Source organism: Mus pahari, chromosome 9, assembly GCF_900095145.1.
Source record: "Mus pahari chromosome 9, PAHARI_EIJ_v1.1, whole genome shotgun sequence".
Taxonomy (NCBI): Eukaryota; Metazoa; Chordata; class Mammalia; order Rodentia; family Muridae; genus Mus; species Mus pahari.
This window is the reverse complement of record NC_034598.1, coordinates 10576653-10601766: the sequence shown is the minus strand read 5'-3', so window position 1 is coordinate 10601766 and position 25114 is coordinate 10576653. Positions and strand designations below refer to the sequence as shown.

General features: G+C 41.3%; 1 protein-coding gene across 2 annotated transcripts in view; it reads right to left on the bottom strand.

Moving 5' to 3' along the window:
* Positions 1-25114, bottom strand: part of Atg5 (autophagy related 5) — a 97894-nt gene that overhangs the window by 29074 nt on the left and 43706 nt on the right. For both annotated transcript variants that reach the window (XM_021205048.2, XM_029542402.1), the window contains one exon: positions 14388-14482. In XM_021205048.2, the coding sequence (XP_021060707.1) occupies positions 14388-14482 (95 nt within the window). The remainder of the gene's footprint in view (positions 1-14387; positions 14483-25114) is intronic.

Genomic DNA, 25114 nt, shown 5'->3' with positions numbered 1-25114 from the left:
CCCAGGAGTGGTATTGCTGGGTCCTCAGGTAGTATTATGTCCAATTTTCTGAGGAACCGCCAGACTGATTTCCAGAGTGGTTGTACCAGGTTGCAATCCTACCTGCAATGGAGGAATGTTCCTCTTTCTCTACATTCTTGCCAGCATCTGCTGTCACCTGAGTTTTTGATCTTAACCATTCTGACTGGTGTGAAGTGGAATCCCAGACACTATTGTGGATGCCATCAAGAGCTTGCTGACAGGAGCCTGATAAAGCTGTCTCCTGGGAAGCTCTGTCAGTGCCTGACAAATACAGAAATGGTTGCTCGCAGCCATTCATTGGACTGAACACAGGTCCCCAATGAAGGAGCCAGAGAAAGTACCCAAGGAGCTGAAGGGGTTTGCAGCCCCATAGGAGGAACAACAATATGAACTAACCAGTATCCCCAGGGTTCCTTGGAACTAAATCACCAACCAAAGAGTACACATGGTGGAACTCATGGCTCCAGCTGCATAGGTAGCAGAGGACGGCCTAGTTGGTCATCAGTGGGAGGAGAGGCCCTTGGTCCTGTGAAGGTTCTATGCCCCAGTATAGGAGAATGCCAGGGCCAGGAAGTGGGAGTGGGTGGGTTGGTGAGCAGTGGGAGGAGGGGGGGGGGATAGGAAGTTTTCAGAGGGGAAACCAGGAAAAATAAAGAAAATAGTGAATAAAAAATAAAAAAAAGAACATATTATTCTCTACATCATTATAAACATTTCAGCTTCCAAGGCATAAAACTCAGATAATACAATAGAATATTTATATCAGACTAAATTTACTTGTGAAGAATTAAAATACTAACTCATCAAAACTGCCAAGAAGCATCTGCCTAGGTAATGGCTTCATGTATGGCTGTCGGAGTTGATTCATGATCAACATAATCTATGCACACATCTTGCTCTTGCCACATGCATATGTACTGTAAACAATCTTCATGGACCATAAAACAAACTTAAAAATCCTTGAAAACCAACAAGCACAACCCCTGTAAATATTAACCAGTGGTCTGACTACTACAGGAGTAACCACTTGCTTTCTGACAGTATCTGAGGCCTGGTGCATAGGAGAGATCCATGGCTGGTTTATAACCTAGATAAAAATCCATAGGCAGGGAGGTCACAGTCCCTGGGGATATAGAAGTTGTGAAGAGAGAACCTCAGCTGAGAAAATGACCCTGCCACACTGGCCTGTGGGGAACCTGTGTAGCATGTTTTTGATTAGTGACTGGTGTAGGTAGATACATCCCTGCACTCCTTCCATGATGGACTGGGATGTGGAACTGTCCATGTGGGCATGGTCCTGTTGTTTGTCCACTGCAGGAGAAACCCTAAGCAGGACAGGAGAAAAACACAACCGCAGTTTGTGCTAAACAAACATGTGGTCAAACTGCCTTCTAAACATTTATGTAAATACCTACAGATCAGTGCTGCTTTCAGCCTGCCAGAGAATTCAGTGCATCCCTGACACACCTATAAATCTACTTCCCGAAACCCCAGGAAACGTCCTGGAAGAGTGACAGGAAAATGCTAAGAAGCAGAGAGGATGAGGAAACGCCGCTGGGCATGACACAGCTGCGCACTCTGACTTCAGTGTAGTCACAATTCGAAAGATCAACCTAACCAGTGTAGCCAGCATGGATGGGGAAGGGCTGTGCAGCTCCACTCCAGCTGAGGAGCTACTAGCCACTGATGGGCACTAGGACAAGGGGTCACTTTTCTTCAGGTGTGTGATGCATGCAGCACAAACTGGACTCAGGGAGGACACCAGGGTAGGAGGGACACATGCTGGGGTTGTGTGAGCAGAGTGGGACAGGAGGAGAGCAAGGTAATATATATATATATATATATATATATATGCATATGTGTATGTGTAACTGTTCAAGAATACAAATATTTCTAAATGGATGTGACTCAACAACACTGTCATATATTTTTATAAGACACACACATATGTATATGTATGTGTATATATATATATATATATATATGCTCAATCAGAAAGAATACAAGTTACTTTGGCTTACTTTGCATGTCTGCAAGTGTGTGTGTGTGTGTGTGTGTGTGTGTGTTTGTGTGTGTGTGTGTGTGTAAGTGGTACTGGGGAAGTAACTTGGTCCTTGGGTGTGCTAAGCACATGCTCTACAGCACTGATCTACACTTTCAGCTTGCTTTGTTCTCTTTAAGTTGATTTCTCTTCTAGTATTCCTAAATGAGCACCTTACATACAACCTACTTGAAAGTATTAGCAGATAGGTATTTTTAAAGTCTGAGTAATTCTACCGAAAGCACCTCTCGTATTTACCCGAAAGCAGGAACCACTACTAAGAATCAAAGCCTGGTAACCTGTCCTCAGCAGACAGGTGTGTGCTCTGCATGCTGTATGAAAATTACTTATGAGAAGGACAGGGAGAAAATTAGAAGGCAGTTTTCCCTACTGAAACAAATAAGTGATTAAGCAGATTTCTGACAGCACAGCACAGAGCTATCAGCCGGCAGAAGGATGGCCCAGAAGTAGCATCCCAGATGCTAGCACTGTGTACAGTTTCAGAAGACTGGAAGTTCCACGTGATGAAGAAACCGGCTGGCCAGCTGGGATAGTTGTGAATGTTAAGGTTAAGTGCCTTAAGATAGGATTGTTACTGTCAAGGTCATACTAAGAGTAGTGGCCACTCAGGCAACTGGAGCCCATATGTCCGGGAATGATGGGAGAACTGAACTTAGTAACTGAACCAGTAAGACCAACACTTACCAACAGTGCTGAGGAGTCACATCAAACATCAGGAACCAACACGTCTTTACAGGTCTGATAGGTGACAGCTTTCTGTTTTGTGGTGGGAAATATTACACACTCTTCTATTTTCGACAGTGAGAACATTTTAAAGTGTCTTATGTTTAACATAAGTACCACCAATCAATTTTTTTAAATGCCCTTGTTCTTACTATTCTAATCAAATTCTCAGAAAGGAGAGGTGAATCTATCATGATAAAAGAGAAAGGCATACCAGTAACTGACAGCATGGATGTGTGTGCGCTGTGCGTGCGTGTACGTTGTGTGTGCACTGTGTGTGTGTGTGTGTGTGTTGTGTGTGCATGTGTGCTGTGACATGTACGTGGTGGTTGCAGGGATCAATCTCGGGCTGGCAGGCTTACATGGCAAGTACTTTTCCCTGATGAATCACCTCATCCCCAATCACTGTTTCTGAAAACCAAGAAATTCTTAGTGAAACTGTTGAAACAGCTTCCTTCACAATTCCTTTTAAGATGACATATTAATGACTGATGCTTCAAGGTTACTACAGATCGTCTTACACATAGGTACAAGTAATGGTACTCATTCTATTTCTAAAATTGACCTTAATGGGATCAATAAAAGTTGCCCACTTGGTAGATAAAAATTTTCTGAAATGAAGAAAGGGTTCCAAGGTTTTAGCTCTGCTTCAGTTTCTTCACACTGTTTGTGACTTTATTAGAAGAAAGGGGATTGAGGGCTGGGAGTCACAGAATGGGAGGGGTAAGATATATGTGTACAAACTGAACATAATTTCAAATCAGAACCAACGACAGGCTAAGAAAACAAAAGAAATGAACCAACAGCCGATGAAAGAGAGCAGGCTCTGCTCAAATCCCTGGCTTCCTAGTCACTAGATGGGTGAAGCCAGTGAGTACCAGGGACCAAAGTGTCTCTTAATGGTCTCATCTGTATGTAAAGTATGAGAACGTAAGGGAATAAACACATGTAGAATAGTTAAAGCAGTATCTGGTCCTCAAAAATACAAAATAAATGTTAGCAATTACTGTTATTCATATATAATTTGCTTCCCTTACAAACTTTTCCCCATAGGAAGTAATTTAACTCTAAACCATCTGAGATTACTAAGTACATTAAAAACCTGCTGTGTTGGACTGCCCCCTGCAGGCCTCAATTTACCTACTTATTTTACAAGGAACACAGAAAATATAAGATTCAGATATGTTTAAAATGACACTAAAATCATTATTCAATCCCTCCTAACAATAAGACACTGTCTATAACAGCTATCAAGATGCAAAGGAAGTTAGTCCTTTTCCTCAGCAGTCTACTAAATACAGAAAATCTACACACACTTCAACAGAATGAATTAGGGGAAATAATAAAAACCACTGTCTGTATCACATGACAAAGGGAAAGCTGAAGATAAGAAGGCCCGAGTTCAGTCGTGCAGCAGGTAACCAGTTGGACACCGGGCAAGTTAGTTTTATGTCAAAATCATTGTTAAGATGTCAGACTCCTAGTTTCTGCCATGGCAAAGGAGAAATACCTAAGATAAAAGAGCAAAGATACTGCGCAGGTGGAAGGTTGGCAAAGATTAGCCAGAAGAGATGGTGAGGGGAGGCTAAAGATGGCTATTTCTTTGACAAGTTAACCAGGTAAGAAAATAAAACAGTCCAGTACTTTTATTTTAAAGATTTATTAACAGATGGTTGTGAGCCATCATGTGGTTGCTGGGAACTGAACTCAGAGCTGTCAGAAGAGCAGTCAGTGCTCTTAACCGCTGAGCCATCTCTCCAGCCCCGCAAACAGTCCAGTTTTAAACAGTACCATGTGATTTAGATGCTAGATAGCTAATATGTAATATCAAATTATCAACAAAACAAACATCCATATGCCAGCTGTGTGTGGTGGGGCACATACTTGGTCCCAGAACTGAAGAAGGCTGAGGCAGGAGAGATCAAAGGCAACCCTGGCTGCAGAGCAAGAACCAGTCTCAAAAACAAAACAAAAAAGCTACAGTTTGGAGGGAAAGAAACACGGCAGACAATTCTTCAGTATTGAACTAACTGTTAATATCCTGACAATGGGTTACTGGCCAACATATGTGCCTATGGAAGTCCATTTGCCACCAGAGATGGTGAAGCTTCAGGAAATTCCAAGACATTTTACTTAGGCAAGCACAGTGGCAGGGAACTCCAGTGGCAGTCAACCCTGGGACACTGTGCTAAAAGCTGAATTTAAAGAGGGCAAAAAAGAACGTCAGGTCTCTCTTTTTCAAACCCTGGTGCTGCTAATGTTTAATGAAGGAGAAGAGTATTTCAAGATAGATAGTACCAAATTGATGCTGCGATCATCCGAATTATGAAGACGAGAAAAACACTTAGCCACAATCTTCTTGTTTCAGAAGTCTACAATCAGCTAAAATTTCCAGTTAATCCTGCTGATCTTAAGAGGAGAATAGAATCCCTCATTGACCGGGACTACATGGAAAGAGATCAAGAAAACCCAAACCAGTACAACTATATTGCATAGAATGTTGGCCTTGGAACTTGTTGTCATGATGCTGTAGCCAATGGATAAACTAACCTGTTGAATCTCATGTTATTTGACTTCTTTTATACTTCTGATGACCAAATGAAGCAGCGTAATGGGAATAGTTGCGTGGACTTTTCCCAGTGGTTAACATACCCATTTTAAAGAGTAATACTTGACTTTTAAGAAGAGTGTTGTTGAACTCCATGCATGTTATTTAGTATGATGTGCAGAAAACTCTTTAAGAAAGTACCTTGGTCTTCATGATTCCTTTTGGAACTGGGGAAGAGATCCCTATGGCCATTAAAAGGCAGAGGGTGATTCTTATACATCATCAATAAAGCAAAAGGTTTATTTGCCTAAAAGTCATTTAAAGATACTTAAACTGCATGCAAATTTTAGTTACTGTACAGAGTTCTGGATGTATTTATCAAATAGAAAAACCACCCTTGACTTAGTTGTTTACCCATTTTGTGATTTCCCTTGAAAAGAAAAGTAAGTTTTCATTGTTGTTGGCATTCTGTTACACTGAAGGGGAAAGAATCTTATTTGGAAACAAGTTTTTCAAGTAGGATGACAGTTCCTTCCATTGTACCTTATATATTCATATCCTAAAGGTTTCCCATTATGACTCTGGGATGTGTACATAAGACTTAGCCCCAAATTCACTGTGCTGATTAACAGGACCTTATTAAAATAGAAAAATTGCTGATCTTGTACTACAAGAACATAGTAAGAGCGAAAAACCCAGTTCTTTTTATTAAAACTGAATATAGTATGAAAATCACAGGAGACCAAAATCAACAAGTAAGTTTTGTAAATTGCAGGAGTAAAAATTTACCAGCTGCTTTTCATTATGTTTCGGTTGTTAAATGTTTGGGTCGTGTTGACTTTAATTTGGGTGGATTGTCAATTGTCAGAGGTATCCTAGGATTTGCATTCCATTTTTTTCTACTAAATTTTTTTTTTTTAAACTGTCATGCTCCTCCTGTCTTGGAGAAACTCAACATATGATTCTCCCTTGTCTTCCTTACACACTCCCTATTGAAAACTTAAAGTTCTGTAGTCCTTTTTTTAAATTGCTTGAATTTAAGAGTTCTTTATAGCTATTGGACACTTGCTTTTCAGGGAAGTGTCTCCAAATTGGTCACACACAGAAAATAACAAAAGTATTGTTTTTCAAATTCAAACTGTGAGTAAAAGACTTTCCTTCCTCACCAGAGGTTCTGCCTTGCTTCTTGCTTTCTCTCCATGAAGGAAATTGATTGTGGCAGAGAAGCAGACTGTTTTTGTGTTTTCGTTTAAATTAGAACTTCTTCAATGCTTTCTCTACTAGCATATATCTTTGTCTTTATGGCACAATTAGGCATACTTTCAGCTCAGAAGATTTGGGGGCTCTTATGTCTGCTATTGTTTTCTTGAATTCTCAAAAACCTGTGGCTAGCTATCTGTATTTTTTAAGTTGCCTGTTTCTCTCTAATGCATCAACTTGCATGCTGTTTGACTATGTATAGTATTTAGAATTAACTTCCCAGTTCTTTCTGAGCAGCTATTTCGTGTATTTTTTCCAGCTCCTCCCTAATTTCCTTACAGGAGCTCTTCTGACAAGGAACGTGGCTGTCATGTTTACTGGATCATCAACATCAGTGTTGTAATTCATCCCTGTGTGGGGTCTCTGGGATATGGAGTCTATTACACCACTCACTAGTTACTCTTTAAATAATTTGTAGGTAGGTTTGTTCCTACTAGGACACTCTTGATACCACCTTCATTATCTTGAAAGTGGGTGCCTGTCCTGAAGTTCTTAATTCTTTGAAAACTTGACGGTGTTTCAGCTGAAAAACAAGCCAGACTACTAAGGGAAACTGTTTATGAAACTGACAAGTAATGGCAAACTCCATCGGGTTATTATGAGTTTCAGTTGCTCTGAATCGGTTGAATTTTTGTGCTCTTCCCTGTGTATGTGTGGTGGGTCTATTTTTCTCCAATAAAACTTTTATTTAAAAAAAAAAAAAAAAAAAAAAAAAAAGGTAACTCAACTTGCCCAGTGCCCAGCTGATTAGATAGCATCTTTACCTCTTTCATACCAAGCACTCCTAAACATCTACAGTGAACCAGACACATTTGATCTCCACAATTACAAAGTACTGCAATCATATTTTTTAGATGAAGAAGATCCAGCAATGAGACATAAGTGTCCAAGTGCTTCCCAGCCTTCCTAATGCTGCAACCCTGTAATACATACAGTTCCTCATGTTGTGGTGACCCCAACCATTCAATCATTTCATTGCTAGTTCCTAACTGTAATTTTGCTACTGTTATAAACAGTATGTAAATATCTGGTATGCAGGCTCTCTGACATGTGACCCCATAGGACTGTGAACCAGCTTGGGAAGAGCTGGTTGCTCCGTCCTGGGACTTCCTTTCCAAGTCTGAAATCCCAGATCTGGATGGCTTGAAGCCTCTCCATTTTAACCCTGGCCATGCTCCATGCTACAGGGTTACCCTTTCAGATTGTCCAGGGTAGGGGCATTAGCTATAAGCTGCAAGTTGGTAGAGAAGGCAACCCCTGAGCATCTAACATGACAGGCTCTTATTCTTTTCTTTTTCGGTTTTTTTTTTTTTTTTTTAAAGATTTAGTCATTTACTTCATGTATGTAGGTACACTGTGACTGTCTTCAGACACACCTGAAGACGGCATCAGATCCCATTACAGATGGTTGTGAGCCACCATGTGGTTGTTGGGAATTGAACTCAGGACCTCTGGAAGAGCAACAGTGCTCTTAACCGCTGAGCCACCTCTCTTATCCTTAAGGTGATGAGTACTCAGTGGAACCTTTTGCACTTTAGAAATCATTAACAACAGAGGCAGCACCCAGGCATGTACACCTTCAATTCCAGAGACAGAGCTCAATGCCATCACACAGCAAGTTATGGGCTGGTCAGGGCTACAGTGAGACACTGTCTTAAAATAACTCCTCACTCCAGTCAGACATGAACAAGAAAAGCTCTAGGAAACACTTCATCTTTATTGTTTTCTCCAAATTTCTACAAAATCCATTCATCAAGCCTTGGAGGTAGAGTCGCCTTCTTCAGTAATGGAGTGTTAGCCTATCATATGACCTCTCCACCAAGCAAGGAGAACACTGACGTGCTTAATATGGGCCACTGCCATGGAGACTGGCCTTGGGGCGCGCCTGTGGGGTTTGCGTTCATTGCTCTAACTGAGGTGGGAGCAGCAGTACAAGTTCATGGCTCTATCCCTGACTGTGGGTGTGATGCAATCAGCTGCCTTCACTTTCCCACCATGAAGCACTGAACCCTAGAACTGCGAGTCTGAAGAAGCCTTCCTCTTTCCCAAAAGATGCTTCTGTCAGGGTTCTTCACACAACAAGAGAAGAAACTAAAACACTAACCAGTGTTTCTTAACATTAACTTGCTCTTGCAATAGCTCAGGGAACATGTTTCCAGAGACGTCATCCCACTTTAGCTTTCTGAGATTCTACCTCAGGCCAAAGCTTCCCAGTGGGCCATGCACATCCTCGGCGTGGGATCACGGCAGCATTGTCACTAGAGGAAGGGCCACAGTGGAGCTGAGTTCTTTCTCAGAAAACTGTCATTTGTATGTCCTAGGATTTATCTGGCCAGACATCAAGCTTACTCAGTGAAAGAAAAGTTTTAAAACTTCATAGCTACTAGAAGACAAGAGCAATAGCAAACAAGTTAGTTGAAAAAATTGAATAGGAAAATCTAGAAATAAGAAACTGAACTGGCATAAAAGCCCCATACATCCATGGTAATCTGGAAGAAACAGACATGGAACAGAACTGCACTCACCTGTGTGGTGACTTTATCTTCATATAAAAGGAAAGCCAGCTTATACACAGGTTGTTTGAATACTTTAGTCATGCAACATAGGCACACCCACGCACGCGCACACATGAGAACAGGGAGATGTATTATTCTAGGCATTTAAAGAATCTTTTGAAATTGTCAGATGACAATACAAATTATAACCCGAGCAAGGAAATAAGGAAGTAGGCTGACAACTGTAAAACCACACACGCTGGACTTGAGCAAGCTAGAGAGGGACTTTTACAGAACTATTTTTTAATATAATGAAATAAAAAAACAAAAACAATGTGAAAATAATTAAAGAAGTAGGAAAGTGTATTTTACGAAATAATAGAGATTATGAAGATAAAGAAATAGAGCTGAGCCTGTGATTACAGTTCTTAAAAAGGTGAGTTTAGGGGCAGCCTGAACTACGCAGAACAAGGCTAGCCTAGGCTACATGAGCCCCCCTCACTCCACCAAGCAAAAGAAAGCATAAGCCGAATCACAGCTAAATGAAAATTGAAAGCTAAAATTAAATAAAAATAATTTGTAGGGCTAGAGAGCTGGTCTGCTCTTACAGAGGAACAGGGTTCCCTTGCCAGCACCTATGTGGTAGTTTGCAACTGCCCGTAACTCCAGCTCCAGACGGCCCAAAGCCCTCTCTGTCCTCACACAGCACCAGGTATGCACATGGCACACACACATGCAAGCAAACACACACACACAAAAATAAGTCTTAACAAATATAAGCAAAAATAAGAGTAAACTTGAATGCTAAATAAGTGATAGAAGCCATCCAGAAATAGCTTCTAGTAGCGTGATTCTAGTCATATTACTCTGACATAAAGGAGAAGAGGCCTGCAGGAAAGGGCAGCTCACCGGCTACCCTTGGTGACTATAGCTCACCAGCAGTTAAAATAAGTGACAAATTATTATCTATATTCTTTGGAAATAAGTTAAAACTAAATTTTAAAAAACCATTCAGTTTACTAAGCAGTAAGGACCTCTGCTTAGTCTCTAGCATCTCTGCTAGAGGTAATGGCAAAATAACAACTAAAATACGAGGCAGTAAGAGACCAGAAAGGAGCACCGTTTCTGTTTCTCTGCAGAGTTACTCTGTTTGTCTATGTGGCACGGTCTCCTGAGCTGTGCACAGGGAGGGAGTCATCACTTGCCACACATTTTTGTTAAGAACTCCAGAAAATTCATTGATGCCTGAAACCTGGCCCCTCCTCAGATTAGGAAGTATAAGTTAGTCCCAGCCAACCTAGTTTCTGACTAAAATCGTGTACTATGAAATCCCTTAACTATTACACTCTTTTTGTTTATTTGTTTGTTTGTTTTGTTTTTTCGGGTTTCTCTGTACAGCCCTGGCTGTCCTGGAACTCACTCTGTAGACCAGGCTGACCTCGAACTCAAGAAATCTGCCTGCCTCTGTCTCCCGAGCGCTGGGATTAAAGGCGTGCGCCATTACGCCCGGCTAACTATTACATTCTTAAAGGTTTCACTGCATCACGATAGAAGATAAGTAGATCTGCTTAAGTAAAATTGGCAAGCAAACCTCTCAATCAAGTTAAGACATCAATGAAGCTTTAGTGATATATAAAATGGTGTCATACTGAACAGTGTGGGGGATGGGGGAGGGGTGTCAGAGTTGTGGTGAGTACGAAGCAGAGACAACCTAACCCTGATAAAGGTAGGCAGAGATGATCTGAGGCGTCCTTAGGAACTAGGCACCATTTTCCAACCTTTTTTTTATTGTTTAAAACTTAAAATAACACTGTTCAATTCTTCCTAAGAAGAGTGTCAAGCAAGCCACAGCACAAAGTGACTAAATGACTGGCAGTTGTCCAGACCATTAGATTCCCCTTAGGACTCCCCATTCTTTATCTGACAGGAAAATCCTCAATGCAGGAACCTTTTCCTTTGTGGCCTTACTCTTCTTGATGTGCATCCCTATAAATCAGTGTCTTCTTCAGCTGGCTACAGGTACTTCTCAAGTCCCTCTGCCTATGCTAAGCCTGCCGCCCCTGCCGCCCACCCCATGCTCGATACTGGATGCCTCATATCCTTAAGTAGGCCTTTTCTGTCCTTTCGGAAGGCAGACCCTATGCCACCTACTGGCATCTGACTTACTGCAGTTATTTCTCCTCTTCACTGAAGTGACACTTACCTGTACACTTAGCTCATTAGTGTCCTTTAACTTTTTAATTGAAAATTTTGTAAGCAGTGTAGTGCAGCAGTAGCTGATAGAATACAATACCATCCACCTGACTCTTCAATGCCGCTTAAGACAAATGAGAGTCTGAGCTCTCTTAGTGAACTCACTCAGGAGAAACAAATGCTGAAAAGGCATGGCATCCTCACAACATGCTAACTGCAGGGCACGAACCCTGATGTCTATAGACTTCAACATAAGCACCAATGTCCAGACCTTCCGTGGCCACTTCACAGAGCCTGCTGGAGGTTACCTCACTAACACCATCTCCTTACTTATGTACGTAATTCTAAATAACACATGGCTACATGGTGGAAACAACTCTTGCCATCAGCCTCATTTCTAGAACGCTGGCTCATACTGAAGCACCTGGAGTTCAGGAACACAGACCTGAAACTCACACACTGACTACTATGTAAATGACAGAGAAATGGTGGGTAACACCGCTAGAGAATTCTGGAGGAATCTGACTTTTACCACTAAAATTCTGTCACTTGATGGTACTCATTCTGAGTCCATGATGAACACTACTGCATATGGAAAGCAGCGCTTGCCATCTCTGCAGAAGTCCAATGTATGAGGAATATCAGTCATGGAATTTTAGATTCTTATTGATTCATCTGGCCAAGCTACATTCAGGTTGTCTCATTCATTGTGATAACTATGTTATATAAATATGATAAGCTTAACTTATAAACAAAAAATAAGTTGTTGACATTATCAGACCTGGGTCTGGTTGCTAATTCTACATTTCCTTTGAACTCTCCTGGGGAAGTGACATGAGTTTCTTCAGTGTGATCTAATACCTTAGCAAAAATTATTCTTTGTCTATTAAACATGGGCTTCTGGGCTTTCTTTAAATATTCTTACATAGTTGTGTGTGTGTGTGTGTGTGTGTGTGTGTGATGCTCATTATAAGAGTTAATCAAAATGCTACATAAGTAACAGCTCACCTAAGAGACTATCACAATCATTAGAAAGTGGAAGCCAAAACCTGATGCTACTACCAGAATATAATTAGGAAAAGGAAATGGAGGCCCCATTTTCCTTTGGTCAGGACATAAAAGGAAAACTTAAAAATATAAGAAAAAAATGAAGAAAGCAAAGATATAATAAATTTAAAAAAACCTATAAATCTAAAATTTTGGTATTTACTTACATACCACACTTTTGATTCAGATTTATTCAGATTCAACCCAGAACCAAAATGGAAAGGAAGAAAAGCTTGTAACCAACTAAGAAACAATAAAGTGCCCTGCTCCTTCCCTCCCCCACACAGGAAAGGCCTGCAGGAAGCTTGGCTCTCACAGAACCCCCATCTGGCATCCAGGCCTAGTGAAGCCAGTTCTGAGAGTTCTCTAAGTTCCCACTTTCTATCTGATGACAGAATTATATAAAAACCATTCTCTCAAGTCGGGGTGGTAATGCACACCTGAAAAGCTACCATATGAAAACCTGTGAGTTCCAGGTCAGGCTAGTCTACAAAGCAAACCCTTTCTCCAAAACAAAACGACAATCTCTTCTCTATTCCCCACACATACGCTCTCCACACCTTCTCCACCTGATTCTTCTAGGTGGTAATACCAAAGCATGAGATAATAACCTGATCTCACAATTGTCCCTGAAAATAAAAAAGGAAGCAAGGCCCCTTCTCAGACACCTGCACTATTGGGGCAACTATAATTCTTAAATTAAATTTTATTTCACAATCTAGACACTGTGTGAGGCTGTGGAATACCTGACAGTAAGTTACTAGAGAGCTCATGGCATAAGAAAATGAAAATAAGAGTTAACAGAGTTACGTGCAGGGCATTTTTAGACACTGGATTGAGCATGAACAGAACTCTGTTTTTGCAAATGTATAAGCCTTGGAAATAACACCTGCAATGCTAACTCGTGCTTTCAACTTCTGCTATTAAATGATTTGTCATTAGAGTAGGTATCCTGCCTCCTAAAATACAAACAATACAACTTTTACAGTGTCAGCAACTGAATCCAAGGCCTACCTCGTGTTTGCTAGTACGGGGCACTCTAGTACTGAGCTACCCCTGCAGGCCCTCAAGGCTTATTTATCACTGGCCACACACCAAGCAAAATCCTATCTTTACCTTGTGTCAGCTTGCTGTAAGCCTGACTACCAGACACTGTCTATAGCCCTGATGACTCCCCATCTAGACTCACTCTCCTCAGGTGCAGGAGCAAACACTGAGTTAGCAAATACCACACTCCTTGGGGAGATAAGTGATCTCTATGAGACTTCATCACAGTTTAACAAAACCCAGACCTGACATATGTATGCTTCTGTCAGAAACAGCAGGGTGCCCAGGACCCATCTTCAACAACAACTCAGTAAAAACAAAAAGAGTAAGAACAGTACTAAATCAGTATGAAAAGGAAGTGCGGCTTGCTTACCGTGCTGTCGGTGTGGCTTTGTGTTGTGTAGGAAATGCACATCAGGCAAACTAAACATTTCTACCACTTTCGCACCCACATAATTCCAGCACTGAGGAGGCTATGGTAGGAGAGTCCAAGGCCAGCTGGGTTGCTGTGGGAGACCCTGTCTCAACACCTAGTAAAAAAGGCCTTGGGGCTTGGAATGCAGTTCAACTGACAAAATATTTGCCTAACATGCACAAAGTTCTGGGTTCCCAGTGTAGACCACAGGTACAGTTGCAGTACTTAAGAGGCAGAGGTACATGTTCAAGGCCAGCCTTCACTTGGTAAGTTCCAGACCAGTCTGTGCTACTTGAAACTCTCAGTGAAACTGTCTTCAAACATGCTTCATGTGTTATCTTAGGGTTACAAGTAAACTGTAGCATGCACCTGAATGAGCAAGAACACTGGACATAACCAGTCGCAACTATAAGTCTGCAACATAACCTCCAATTCTACTACCAGCAAAAGACGGAAACCCTAGATGCAAACCCAGATGCTAGTAGGTTTCCATTCAGACAGAAGGGTTTTAGACACAGTGCTTCAAGATGACGTCTAAAGCTTTCAAAAACATTTTTTCGTAATGTTACTTCCTACCTGATATATTCTAAAAGGGATATAACGAAATCCATTTTCTTCTGGAGGATATTCCATGAGTTTCCGGTTGATGGCCCAAAACTGGTCAAATCTGTCTGAAATGATATAAATTCTGTTATTAAGAATGAACATCATAACAGATTAGCTCATAAAAAGACAGTAAAGTCTTGACAAGAAGTTTGTGAAAAGCATCAAGACATTTTTTACAATTTTTTCTCTTAATGTTAACAAAAGGAAGCTATGAAATTAATCTTTAACATCTTTTTTTCCTCCCAAGATAACCCTCAACAGGTATGGGACTACTTCTGTTATCACGGCAAAGGCCAGCAGTAGAGACAGATTGCCTCTGGTCTAGCCTCTGCTGCTACTCTATGTAAGAACAAACGTGCACAATTTAAACATTAGTCAGCACTTATACAAGCAACAGTGTAGAAGAGCTTAAAGAAATGTGGAACCTGGTGCTGGGGCGAAGTCTGTGTAGAACTGCCTTGAAAGCACTAGAACCTGAGTTCAGCCTCCTGGAACCTATGCAAAAATGCCAGGTGCGGTGGTGCCCACTTTAATCCCAGCACTAGAGAGAAAGAGACACTGCCTGTGCCCGAGCCAGGCACTTGGCCTAACTGGCACTCTAAAGGCAATGAAGGACGTTGTCTCGAGGCATTCCTGAGCTCTCCACGTGCACTCACACATACGGGGTTGGGGGCTGTCAAGCAGGGATGGATGGAATCCCCTGGTTGAATTGGCTTGCCTAACCTGTACAAAGCCCTGGACTCAATTCACAACACATGGGGGAGGGAGGGTGGGAAACAATATCTAGAACGTGCATGTGTGAAATGTCAACTGCAGCTCAATTTCATACTGATTACACTTTAAAGGTTTTTTTTAGGTTAATTAAAACATCACTAAGCTATAGTTTGCAGACCATAGGCTGAAGAGTCTAGCTCTTTTCTAAGTATGTTCAAAGGGCTTTTTTTTTTTTTTTTTTTTTTGCAAACGCAATCATACAGTATGTGGTCTTTTACATTTGCTCTGTGCATGTGTATGTGCACACATATACACAGTATGATGTTTTCCAAGTTTGTTCTTATAATATGTAGTCTTAAAAGTTTCAGTTATTTTTATGATGCAGTAAGCATTCAGTGGTTCGGAGTTACAAAATTGTGTTAACTTACAAAATTTGAGTCAGGTCTACTTTTGGCTACCATAAGTCACATTACTAAGAATATCAGTGTGCATGTTTTGTATGAATGTTTTCAATCCTCTTGGTGGACCTAAGAGTGAAATCTCTATGTCTTATGGCAAAGCCATTTAACTGTCACTTGGTAAATGTTCTAAGGAACTGCCAAACTATTTTCAAAAGTGACTAAGCCATTTTCCGTTCCTACTAGCAAGGTCAACAAGGAGCTGAAATCCATGTTTGCCACTACAAGCACTAGTCACTTTTGCCCTGCTTGTTTTTTTGAGACAGTCTCACTATGCAGCTTTGGCTTGCTTCAAACTCATAGACTGCCACCTGTTTCTGTCTCCCAAGTGCTGGGATTAAAGGTGTGTGCCACCATGTCTGGCCATTTTTGTTTTTTATGTGGACATCTTAGTCAGTACAAGACAGGAATGGAATATGGTTGGGATTTGCATTTCTCTAATAACTAAGTATCTATTCATGTGCTTGCAGGCCATTTATGTACCTGGAGAGTTCTCTGGGAAAATGTTCAGTTTTAATTTGTTTTAATTTATTATTGTGTATGATACAATGTGTGTATATATAAATATAGGCACATATGCCACACTGCACATGTGAGGTCAGACAACAACTTTTGGGGACAGAACTACTCCCCTTACTGTGGCTTCCAGGTATGATGGCACACTTCCATAATCAAAACTCATGGGAGGTAGAGGCAGGATGATCAAGAGTTCAAGGCTAGCCTTGGCTACATAGTGTGTTTGAGGGCATCCTAGGCTACTTGAGACCCTGTCACAAACAAACAAAAAGCCCTCCAGCAGAGCTCGAGACAAAGGCATGAGGATCATCACTACAGGATTGTGGCTACCTTGATCCAGGGCAGCTAGAATACCAAGATCCTGACTCAACCCCCAAAGCAAATCTTCATTAACACAGATTTACTCGGAGGATTCCCACAGGAGGGAGAGGGAGAGAGAAAAACAACCAGAAAACAGACTAACTCTCAACTGCAGAAGATTTAAGACTGCAGGAGAGATTGGGTAACTGTCTGGAGACATGTCAAAACTTGTCTGTATGCCTAGAGATTAGTGGATGGAAGCCAGGAAAACTGCTACACACTACAATACATAGGACAGCTCTGCCAAGTAACTATGTTGACCCAAAATGCAGATGGAAGGAAAACAGTCACAGGGTACTGAAAGATGATAAGCAAACTAAGAGAAAGGAGCCCCACCCACCCTAGCTTCCAATTCACCCTTCACCTTATGCACTACAATATGGCTGAGTCTTTACAACACCAATCACTTAACAAGACTTCTCAGCAAAGTGTGCTGAGATTGCAAAGCAAAAGGCTCTTCTGTAGTTCCCAATGGCTACAAGATGGATGAGAGTCACTATGCTAAGGACAGTAAAGGAGATGTCACTCCTGCCATACGGCCAGCTGTGCAGTCTTCTCAGGGACACAGACATCAGCACACGGAAAGCTTCTGTAAACAGTGGAGGCCCGAAAGGGCCTTCTGGGTCCTTACTGTTACTCAGCTACTTGTGGGTTCCAGATTCACTTGGGCCTGGATACAGGGATGAGCTTCTCTAACTCAGCGTGTTAACTACACTCCCCAACTGAGGCTGAACCCCACGTGTAGCTTTTCTTCTTTCAGCCCTAAGTAGCACATAGAGCTTCCTCATAACTAACAGTCACTCTCTGTAAGACTTAAACATTTACCCATTCAGTCTACTGTGTGGTTTCTATCTCCTGAGCAGGGCTGATGTTGTCACCAATACTGACAACCTGAGCTCGATCCTGGGACTCACACTGTGGAGAAAATCCAACTCCTGCAGGTTGTCCTCTTCCTTCTAACACACATGCACGCACACACACATATTAAATGTAATGAAAAACTAAACCCACAAAGAATCTGTATTAATTACTCTTAAACATTCTTATAAAATATATATTTTCCAAGCAGTACTAAAAGAACTATGACCAAGAACAGACTTTTTAAATAATAATAATAATAATAATAATAATAATTAATAATAGTATTATTATTATTATTATTATTATTATTATTATTATTATTATTATTGTCAGGCATCCAGTCTGTACTGTAGGCTGTCCTGGAAATCACTGGCAGGCCAGTTGGGCTTTAACTTACACCAACACTCCAGGTTCTGCCTCCAGGTGCTAGGATTACAGATATGTGCCACCACACCCAGCTAGAGTTATTTTTATAGTTATTAAAAGATATGAATAAAAGTCAAAGAACAGCAGCACTATGAGAAGGTGTAACCAGGTGTTTTTACACTGGACGTTTGTAATGACGGTCCTTGCAGACACCTGCCAGAGTTTAAAACTAAAAAAACCCAAAACCAAAACAAAGCACCCAGAAAGAAGCGCTTATCCAGAACATTATCTGTTCGTGAACCCTGCATGGTGGTTCATGCCTGACTGTAGCCAGTGGACAACTGAGGTGTGTTGTGTGAGACATGGCACATGTGTTCTTACATCCTGGCACCCTGCGGGAACCCTCTCCATTGTATCTTTTGTTTTTCTTGGATATTTTCTTCATTTACATTTCAAATGTTTTCTTTCCAGTTCTCCCCTTTGGAAACCCTCTACCCTATCCCACCTCCCCCTGCATCTATGAGGGTGCTCCCCAACACACCCACTACCATCCTTCTGCCCTGGCATTCCCCTACACTGGGACATTAAACACCATCAGACCCTCGGGCCTCTCCTCCCACTGATGTCCAACAAGGCCATCCTCTGCCACATATGTGGCCAGTGCCATGGGTCCCTCCATGTGTATTCTTTGGTTGGTTGTCCAGTCCTCAGGAGCTCCAGGGGGATCTGGTCTGTTGACACTGCTACTCCCTCCATGAGGATGCAAACCCCCTCAGCTTCTTCAGTCCCTTTTCCAACTCCTCCACTGGGGAGAATCCAGAGCTCAGTCCAATGGTTGGTTTTGAGTTTCCTCCTCTGTGTTTGTCAGGCTCTGGCAGAGCCTCTCAGAAGAGAGCCATATCAGGCTTCTATCAGCAAGTACTTCTTGCCCTTATTCTTAAGACAGGGCCTCTCACTGAACCTAGAGCTCCTTCAGAGGTCATAAGCCCTGACAGGTCTCTCGTCTCTGCACCCCTCTTTCCACCCCTCAATGGGGTTGTAGGCAAGTTTTCTTTGTTTTTGTTTTTAACGTGGGTTCTTAGGATTCGAACTCAAGACCTGGTATTTACAGAGCAAGCTCTTGCCCACTGAGCCATCTCCCCAGGCCCAAGCACGGTGCTTTTACAATTGTCCTTCAGTTTCATCTACAAAGTACAAATGGTGAGAACACATATTCATCATGATAGCACTGAAAGAAAAACTAATCAGACAGATACTCAGTTTATTTCATGTTTACTATGACCTTCAGAAGAACAGCAAGTGTGCTTATTAAAAAGTATTTCTTTCAAGTTTACTGGAAAACTGAGGATTCAAACATCAAAACTTTCATCACAGGCTAGTAACATATGTTGTTGCTCTTGTGTGTTCACATTACAACACTTGAAAGAACGGTCTTCACCCAGAGTCACATCTTCCCATAATCTCTGTGGTAAGAAGTGCATACTGTCCTTCCAGAGAACCGCAATTCCACTCCCAGAACTTACCACCTGAATGTTAGGTGGAGGGCATCCAACACCCTTTTCTGGCTTCTATGGGCACTGGAACTCAAATGCACATACCCACATGCAGACCTACAAACATACACGTAATTTGACAAATAAACCAGCCAAGTGTGGTTTAATGCAGCATTTAGGAGGTAGAAATGAGGGACTGGGGAGTCTAAGACCAGCCTGGTCCAGGCCCTAGGATTGCGCATGAGAGCCTGTGTAGTGAGTAGTTGCTTTTCTGCTCTGGTGATGAAACACTATGACCAGAAATGACTTACAGAAGAAGGAGTGTCTCTGAGCTTATGGTTCCAGGGGGCGAGAGTCCATTATGAGGAGGAGGCATGGCAGTCAGTAGCCACATGTCAGTGAAGAGCTCAAATCTTCAAAGGCAAGCACGAAGCAGAGAGAGCAACTGGAATCTGGGTGAGGCTACATGATCTTAACATCTGTCTGTCCCCAGCAACATGCTTCCTCCAGCAGGATTGAACCACCTAACCATCCCCAAAAAGTGCCACCAACTGGGAACCAAGTGTTCAAAGATGAAGCATATGGAAGACAGTTCTCATGACAACCATCATCCCTGCCTCACAACTTAGTACTTATTCACCTATTTACTCAATTTATGGTTTTATTTATTTATTTATTTTTGGGAGGCAGGGTTTCTCTGTAGACCTGAATGTCCTGGAACTCACTGTAGACCAGGCTGGCCTCGAACTCAGACACACACCTGCTTCTGCCTCCTGAGTGCTGTTTTAAGGGCATGTGCCACCATACCTGGCTAGCTTATTGTTTTTTAAGTCTATGTTTATGGGTATGTATGTAGATATGTGCAGGAATGCTGGGATTAAATGAAATTGGCTACCATGCCTAGCCAAGAAAGAAAGAAAGAAGGGGGGGGGGGGGGGGGGGGGGGGGGGGGGGGGAGGGAGGCAGTCAGGGAAGGAAATAAACAAACAAACAAATAAATAAATAAAGGTTCCTAAAAAGACTAATGGAGCCAACTCTGATTATCTAAATGTGTTCCTGTTCAAAGTACAGACTGAATCTCATGACTTGATCCAACATGTGTTGAGAAAGTGTTCTTTCTCTTAGTCTCAATGAGTGTGTCACATCCTGAGATGAGGTCCAGAAACAAACTGAACAATGAATCAAACACTTCATTCACTCAGGAGGCAACTTAAAGACAAAATCGGAAATTTACTTTAAGTTTTGTAAAGACTAAAGGTAAAGATATCCCATACTATGGTCACTCTAACTTTTAAAATTTGTTTTTACTTCATTTTATGCGTATGGGAGTTTGGCTACATGTTCATGTGGACACCATGTGCATGTCTGGCATCTTCAGAGGACAGAAGAGAGTGTAGGGTCCCCTAGAATAGGAATTACTGATGGTTGTGAGCCACCATGTGATGCTGGGAATTGAACCCTGGTTCTCTGGAAGAACAACCAGTACTCCTAACTTCCAGGTCACCTGTACAGCCCTAGTCAGTAAAATCTTTTCAGTGTTTATTATATAAGATACCTTCTTTTTATCTAATACAAATTCTTTATGTTAAGTAAGAGAATGTCAGTTAAGAAACACTGATGATTGTTGACAAATGTTTGCAAGCAAAGGCACACTAGCGGCCAGGGAAGCTGTAGGATGAGCTGTAATCCTTCTTGGGCTACCTCCTCACTGGGATCACCTAGGAAGCATTGAAGAGCACCAGTGCATGGGACGCTCCCTACATCAATTACAGTGCCTCACTTACTGGCACCAGTTCTTTTCAAAGCTCTCCAGATGACTCCAATATGTAGCCAGAGTTAATAGCCTCCAGATGTAATGCAATATGCCTTCATTTTGGAATCAGAGGCAATCTAGGCTAAAATTCCTGGTCCCACCTCTTTAATAGTTAAGTTCATTTCCTTATTTGCACAGTTGATAACGTCTACTTAATCTTTATAAGGAATCACAAGATAATGCATGTAAGAGTATCCAGGTCTAAGACATTACATAATTTTATTAATTATAATAACCTCTAGGAAAATCCCCTTCTATTGGTACTTCATTTAATATGTCCATACTGGCAGCAAGAAAATATCCCTTTAAAAGATGTTCCTAATTTACAAACAGTTCATGATCTAACATTCAGTACCACGAAAGAACGGAAACAGCAGACAAAAAGAGTGTGGAAAGTGGGGTTGCTCAACTACTCTGCATCTAAAAACAAAGAGGCTTTCTCCTTCACTTCACACACAAATTCTAAAGTGTCTTACCGGCCCTTTTATTTGCACTACTAGTGCTTGGTGGCTCAGGTCTTCTCTGCTTACCCAGACCCCATTTCCTCAAATGGCAGAGAGGGCTAAGACAAGTGGTCCTAAACTGAAAAAGCACACAGATGTTTTGCTGGTGGAAAGCAGCATCAAAGAGAAGCGCCAAATAGCACCGGAGTGGAAAATCAGATGGGGGCTGGAGAGATGCACATCAGGTGGCAAGGCCCACAGCTACCTACTGTCCAACATCTCTGGCTTCCACAGGCATCTGCATGTGGATATCTGGAGATACAGATGATTGTGAGCTCACACGTCGGTACAGGGAACCACGGAGTCATCCCTCTAGTCCTTAATTCAGCAAATTTTAATATTAAGTGATATATATGATAAACCCTAAAAGAAATTTTAATCAGAATCCTAATGGAAAAATGAGGTTAATAAAATTTGAGACAAACCTAATATTTCCCATATTATTCACTTACAACTCAAATATCTGAACCTCATGGTATATTCTCTTGAACATGGCACATGGAAACAATAGGACTAAAGACAGTGATGGCGCTCATTAGAATATAAGATCTTTCCTTTGCCTCAGTTCTCTTGTCTTTTCTCTTTCCATTTCCTACAACACACCTCTCTTTTGTTCTGCTCCTTACTGAAGGCAGGCAATTATTGCTTATGCTTCACAAAGTATGTGAAAAATGAGATTATGAAAATTATATATCAAACCACCTTTAAAAGCACTAAGTGAATGCAGACAAATATTTCTACAGGGCAACATCTAAGGAGTTATCAGTAAACACCTGCCTACAGATTCCACAAAATCTTCAAGGTTTTACCATGTCCATGGGACTGAAATCTAGAATTAGACCTGCAGATATTTACTTCAATTTAACACATGGTGGGATATTTTAATACCCTAAAGATGACAAAGGCAAGAGCTAAGAGGGAAGCCCAAGAATTCACTTGGATCCCAGAGGACTGCATGGAAACTGCTATTTGAACTAGAACTCTGTCGGGGAAGACAGCCATCAGGACTCACAGAGGTCAGGGTTTGACATAGTCTCTGCAGAACAATTAAAAACAAGAGTCAGAAGACCAGTAGACTCAAAAAGTTTTCAATTTGGACAAAGTATGAAGAGTGTAATCTCTCAAATTATTATGCACTTACTTAGTAGTAGGAGCTGCAGAAAACTGTTTTAAAAAACACAAAACAAGTACAGAATGCATCTCATTTTGCTGTATCTGAAATTCACACATTTATTCATTCTTCTATAACTACACATTTGCCATTTCTAGTGTCCAGAAATCTGGCAATTCTTTGAGTCCTAGTTAAATACAGTCATAGTTTAATAACATGTAAATATGATTTATACAAAAAAAAATTGTGAATTCTCTATAGTTTCTAAAGTAATAAAGTCATACAATAAGATACAAGTAACTAGTGTTTATTTCTTCAGTTTAAGAAACATTTTTTAATATGTAGAATTCTGAAGTCACAGTTCACTGTCACCACAGGAACTAATGGAGACTTAACTGTAAAAGGTGGAGAGACAGTAAGCATGAGAGACAATAAGAATGAAGACATGGTTGGGGACAGGGGTTTGAACTCATGAAATTCCCAGTACAAACAATTTATCACTTTTGTTTAAAACCTTATGCAACATCTAGAGATAGTTAACACATTAAATAGCATTAACTACTTAATGTTGAACAAAAAAATGTTATCTGACCATGTAGATCCCACAAAGATAACTGAATGAGGTAGAGACTAGTAAATGAAACTCAGATATTTGTGAGGAAAGTCTGTTTCCCAGTGTGCAGTGTGGGAAGCTGGAGAGACAGAAGATAATTATTCGATTCCTTGCATTCACATGGTGGCTAACAATCATCTGTAAGCTGCCCTTTTCTGGTCTCTTCAGAATTAAAATCAACCAACCAACCAACCAACCAACCAACCAAACAGAAAACTCCCACAAAGCTACATAGAACTAAACCTGGGTGTAGTGGCACATGAATTTAATCCCAGCATTGGGGGGCAAAGGCAGGCAGAGCTCTGTGAGTTTAAGGGCAGCCTTGGCTACATATTGATTTTCAGGACATCCAGCCAGAGCTATATAGTGAGACTGTCTCAAAAAGAAAAACATCCTCATCTTCAAAAAAGATAAGCAGAACTAGACTAAGAAAGAGGAAGGAGAGAACTCTGGAAGAATTGACAGGACTCCAAAGGAAATATTCAGAAGACAAGTTGCTTCAAAAGTGCAAGACTGGGCTGGAGATGGCTCAGCAGTTAAGAGCGTGTACTGCTCTTCTAGGAAAGCAAGGGTCTGTTCACAGCACTACAACAAAGGAGTGACGGCCATCTGTAACTCCAGCTCCTGGGGGGTCAGACAGCTCTGGCTTCTGAGGATACTCACATGCAAATACATGTAAGTACATAGAACTAACAATAATTTAAGCACATGCCTTTAATCTCAGCACTTGGGAGGCAGAGGAACTATGTAACTCGCTTACATAGTAAATTCCGGGCCAGCCGGCCAGAGGTGCATAGCTGAGGTCATGTCACAAGCACACACATTTTTATTTGCTTTTTAAATATAAGCAGTAGAAGAAGATGGGGAGACAGCCTACTTGCTGGGCAAGCCTGGATGATGGTGGTCAGATCCTCAGAACCCCATAAGAGCAGTAGCACAGGAACATGTACCCCACTCTACCAATGGGGAGATGGGAGGATGAGACAGGAGAATGGCTAGAATGGCCAGAAACTCTAACTCTTAACTCACTCACTCTCTGCCCAGGGTTCAGTCACCGGTACCGCCAAAACAAACAAATAAACAACCCAAAACACGTAAGCAGGATTGATCTTAATACAATTTGTCATTTAATGGTGATTTGAGCAAATAGAAAATCATATCCCAACTAAACATGATTAAGTTTACAACCAGAAGGTTAGAAGAATGAACTTTTATAAGAGCAGGTTAAATGTCTGTTTATATATTAAATTCCTCTGGTTTAAAAAGGACATAAAGGGCTGGTGAGATGGCTCAGAGGGTAAGAGCACCCGACTGCTCTTCCGAAGGTCCTGAGTTCAAATCCCAGCAACCACATGGTGGCTCACAACCATCTTGTAACGAGATCTGACTCCCTCTTCTGGAGTGTCTGAAGACAGCTACAGTGTACTTACATATAATAAATAAATAAATCTTTTAAAAAAATAAAAAAAATAAAAAGGACTTAAAGCCCACTGTTTTGGCCCTTAATTACAGACTTAGGAAAATGGTGCAGGAGGATCAGAAGCACCAGGCAAAGCCAGGTAACTTATGTGATCCCATCTCAAAAAGTAAAACACTAAATTAACATTTAAAAGAATACAGCTAGCTCCAAGAATGAGCCGAACAGATCACTCTAATGACTGCACGTATAGACCAAGTGCTGAGCTACAGAACTAGAAGAGAAACTATAAATGTGACGGCCCTAACATAACCATGTATACCTGTCAGGACAGCAGTGGTAGCTGAAAGCAACACTGAAGTGCATAGTACAGAGAGGGAGTGAATGGCTCTGTGACATCTAGTAAGTGCTTCCTGCTCTTTTAAGGGAAAAGCAGCAGTATTCATTTCTGTTCTCTGAAAGAGAGTCATGA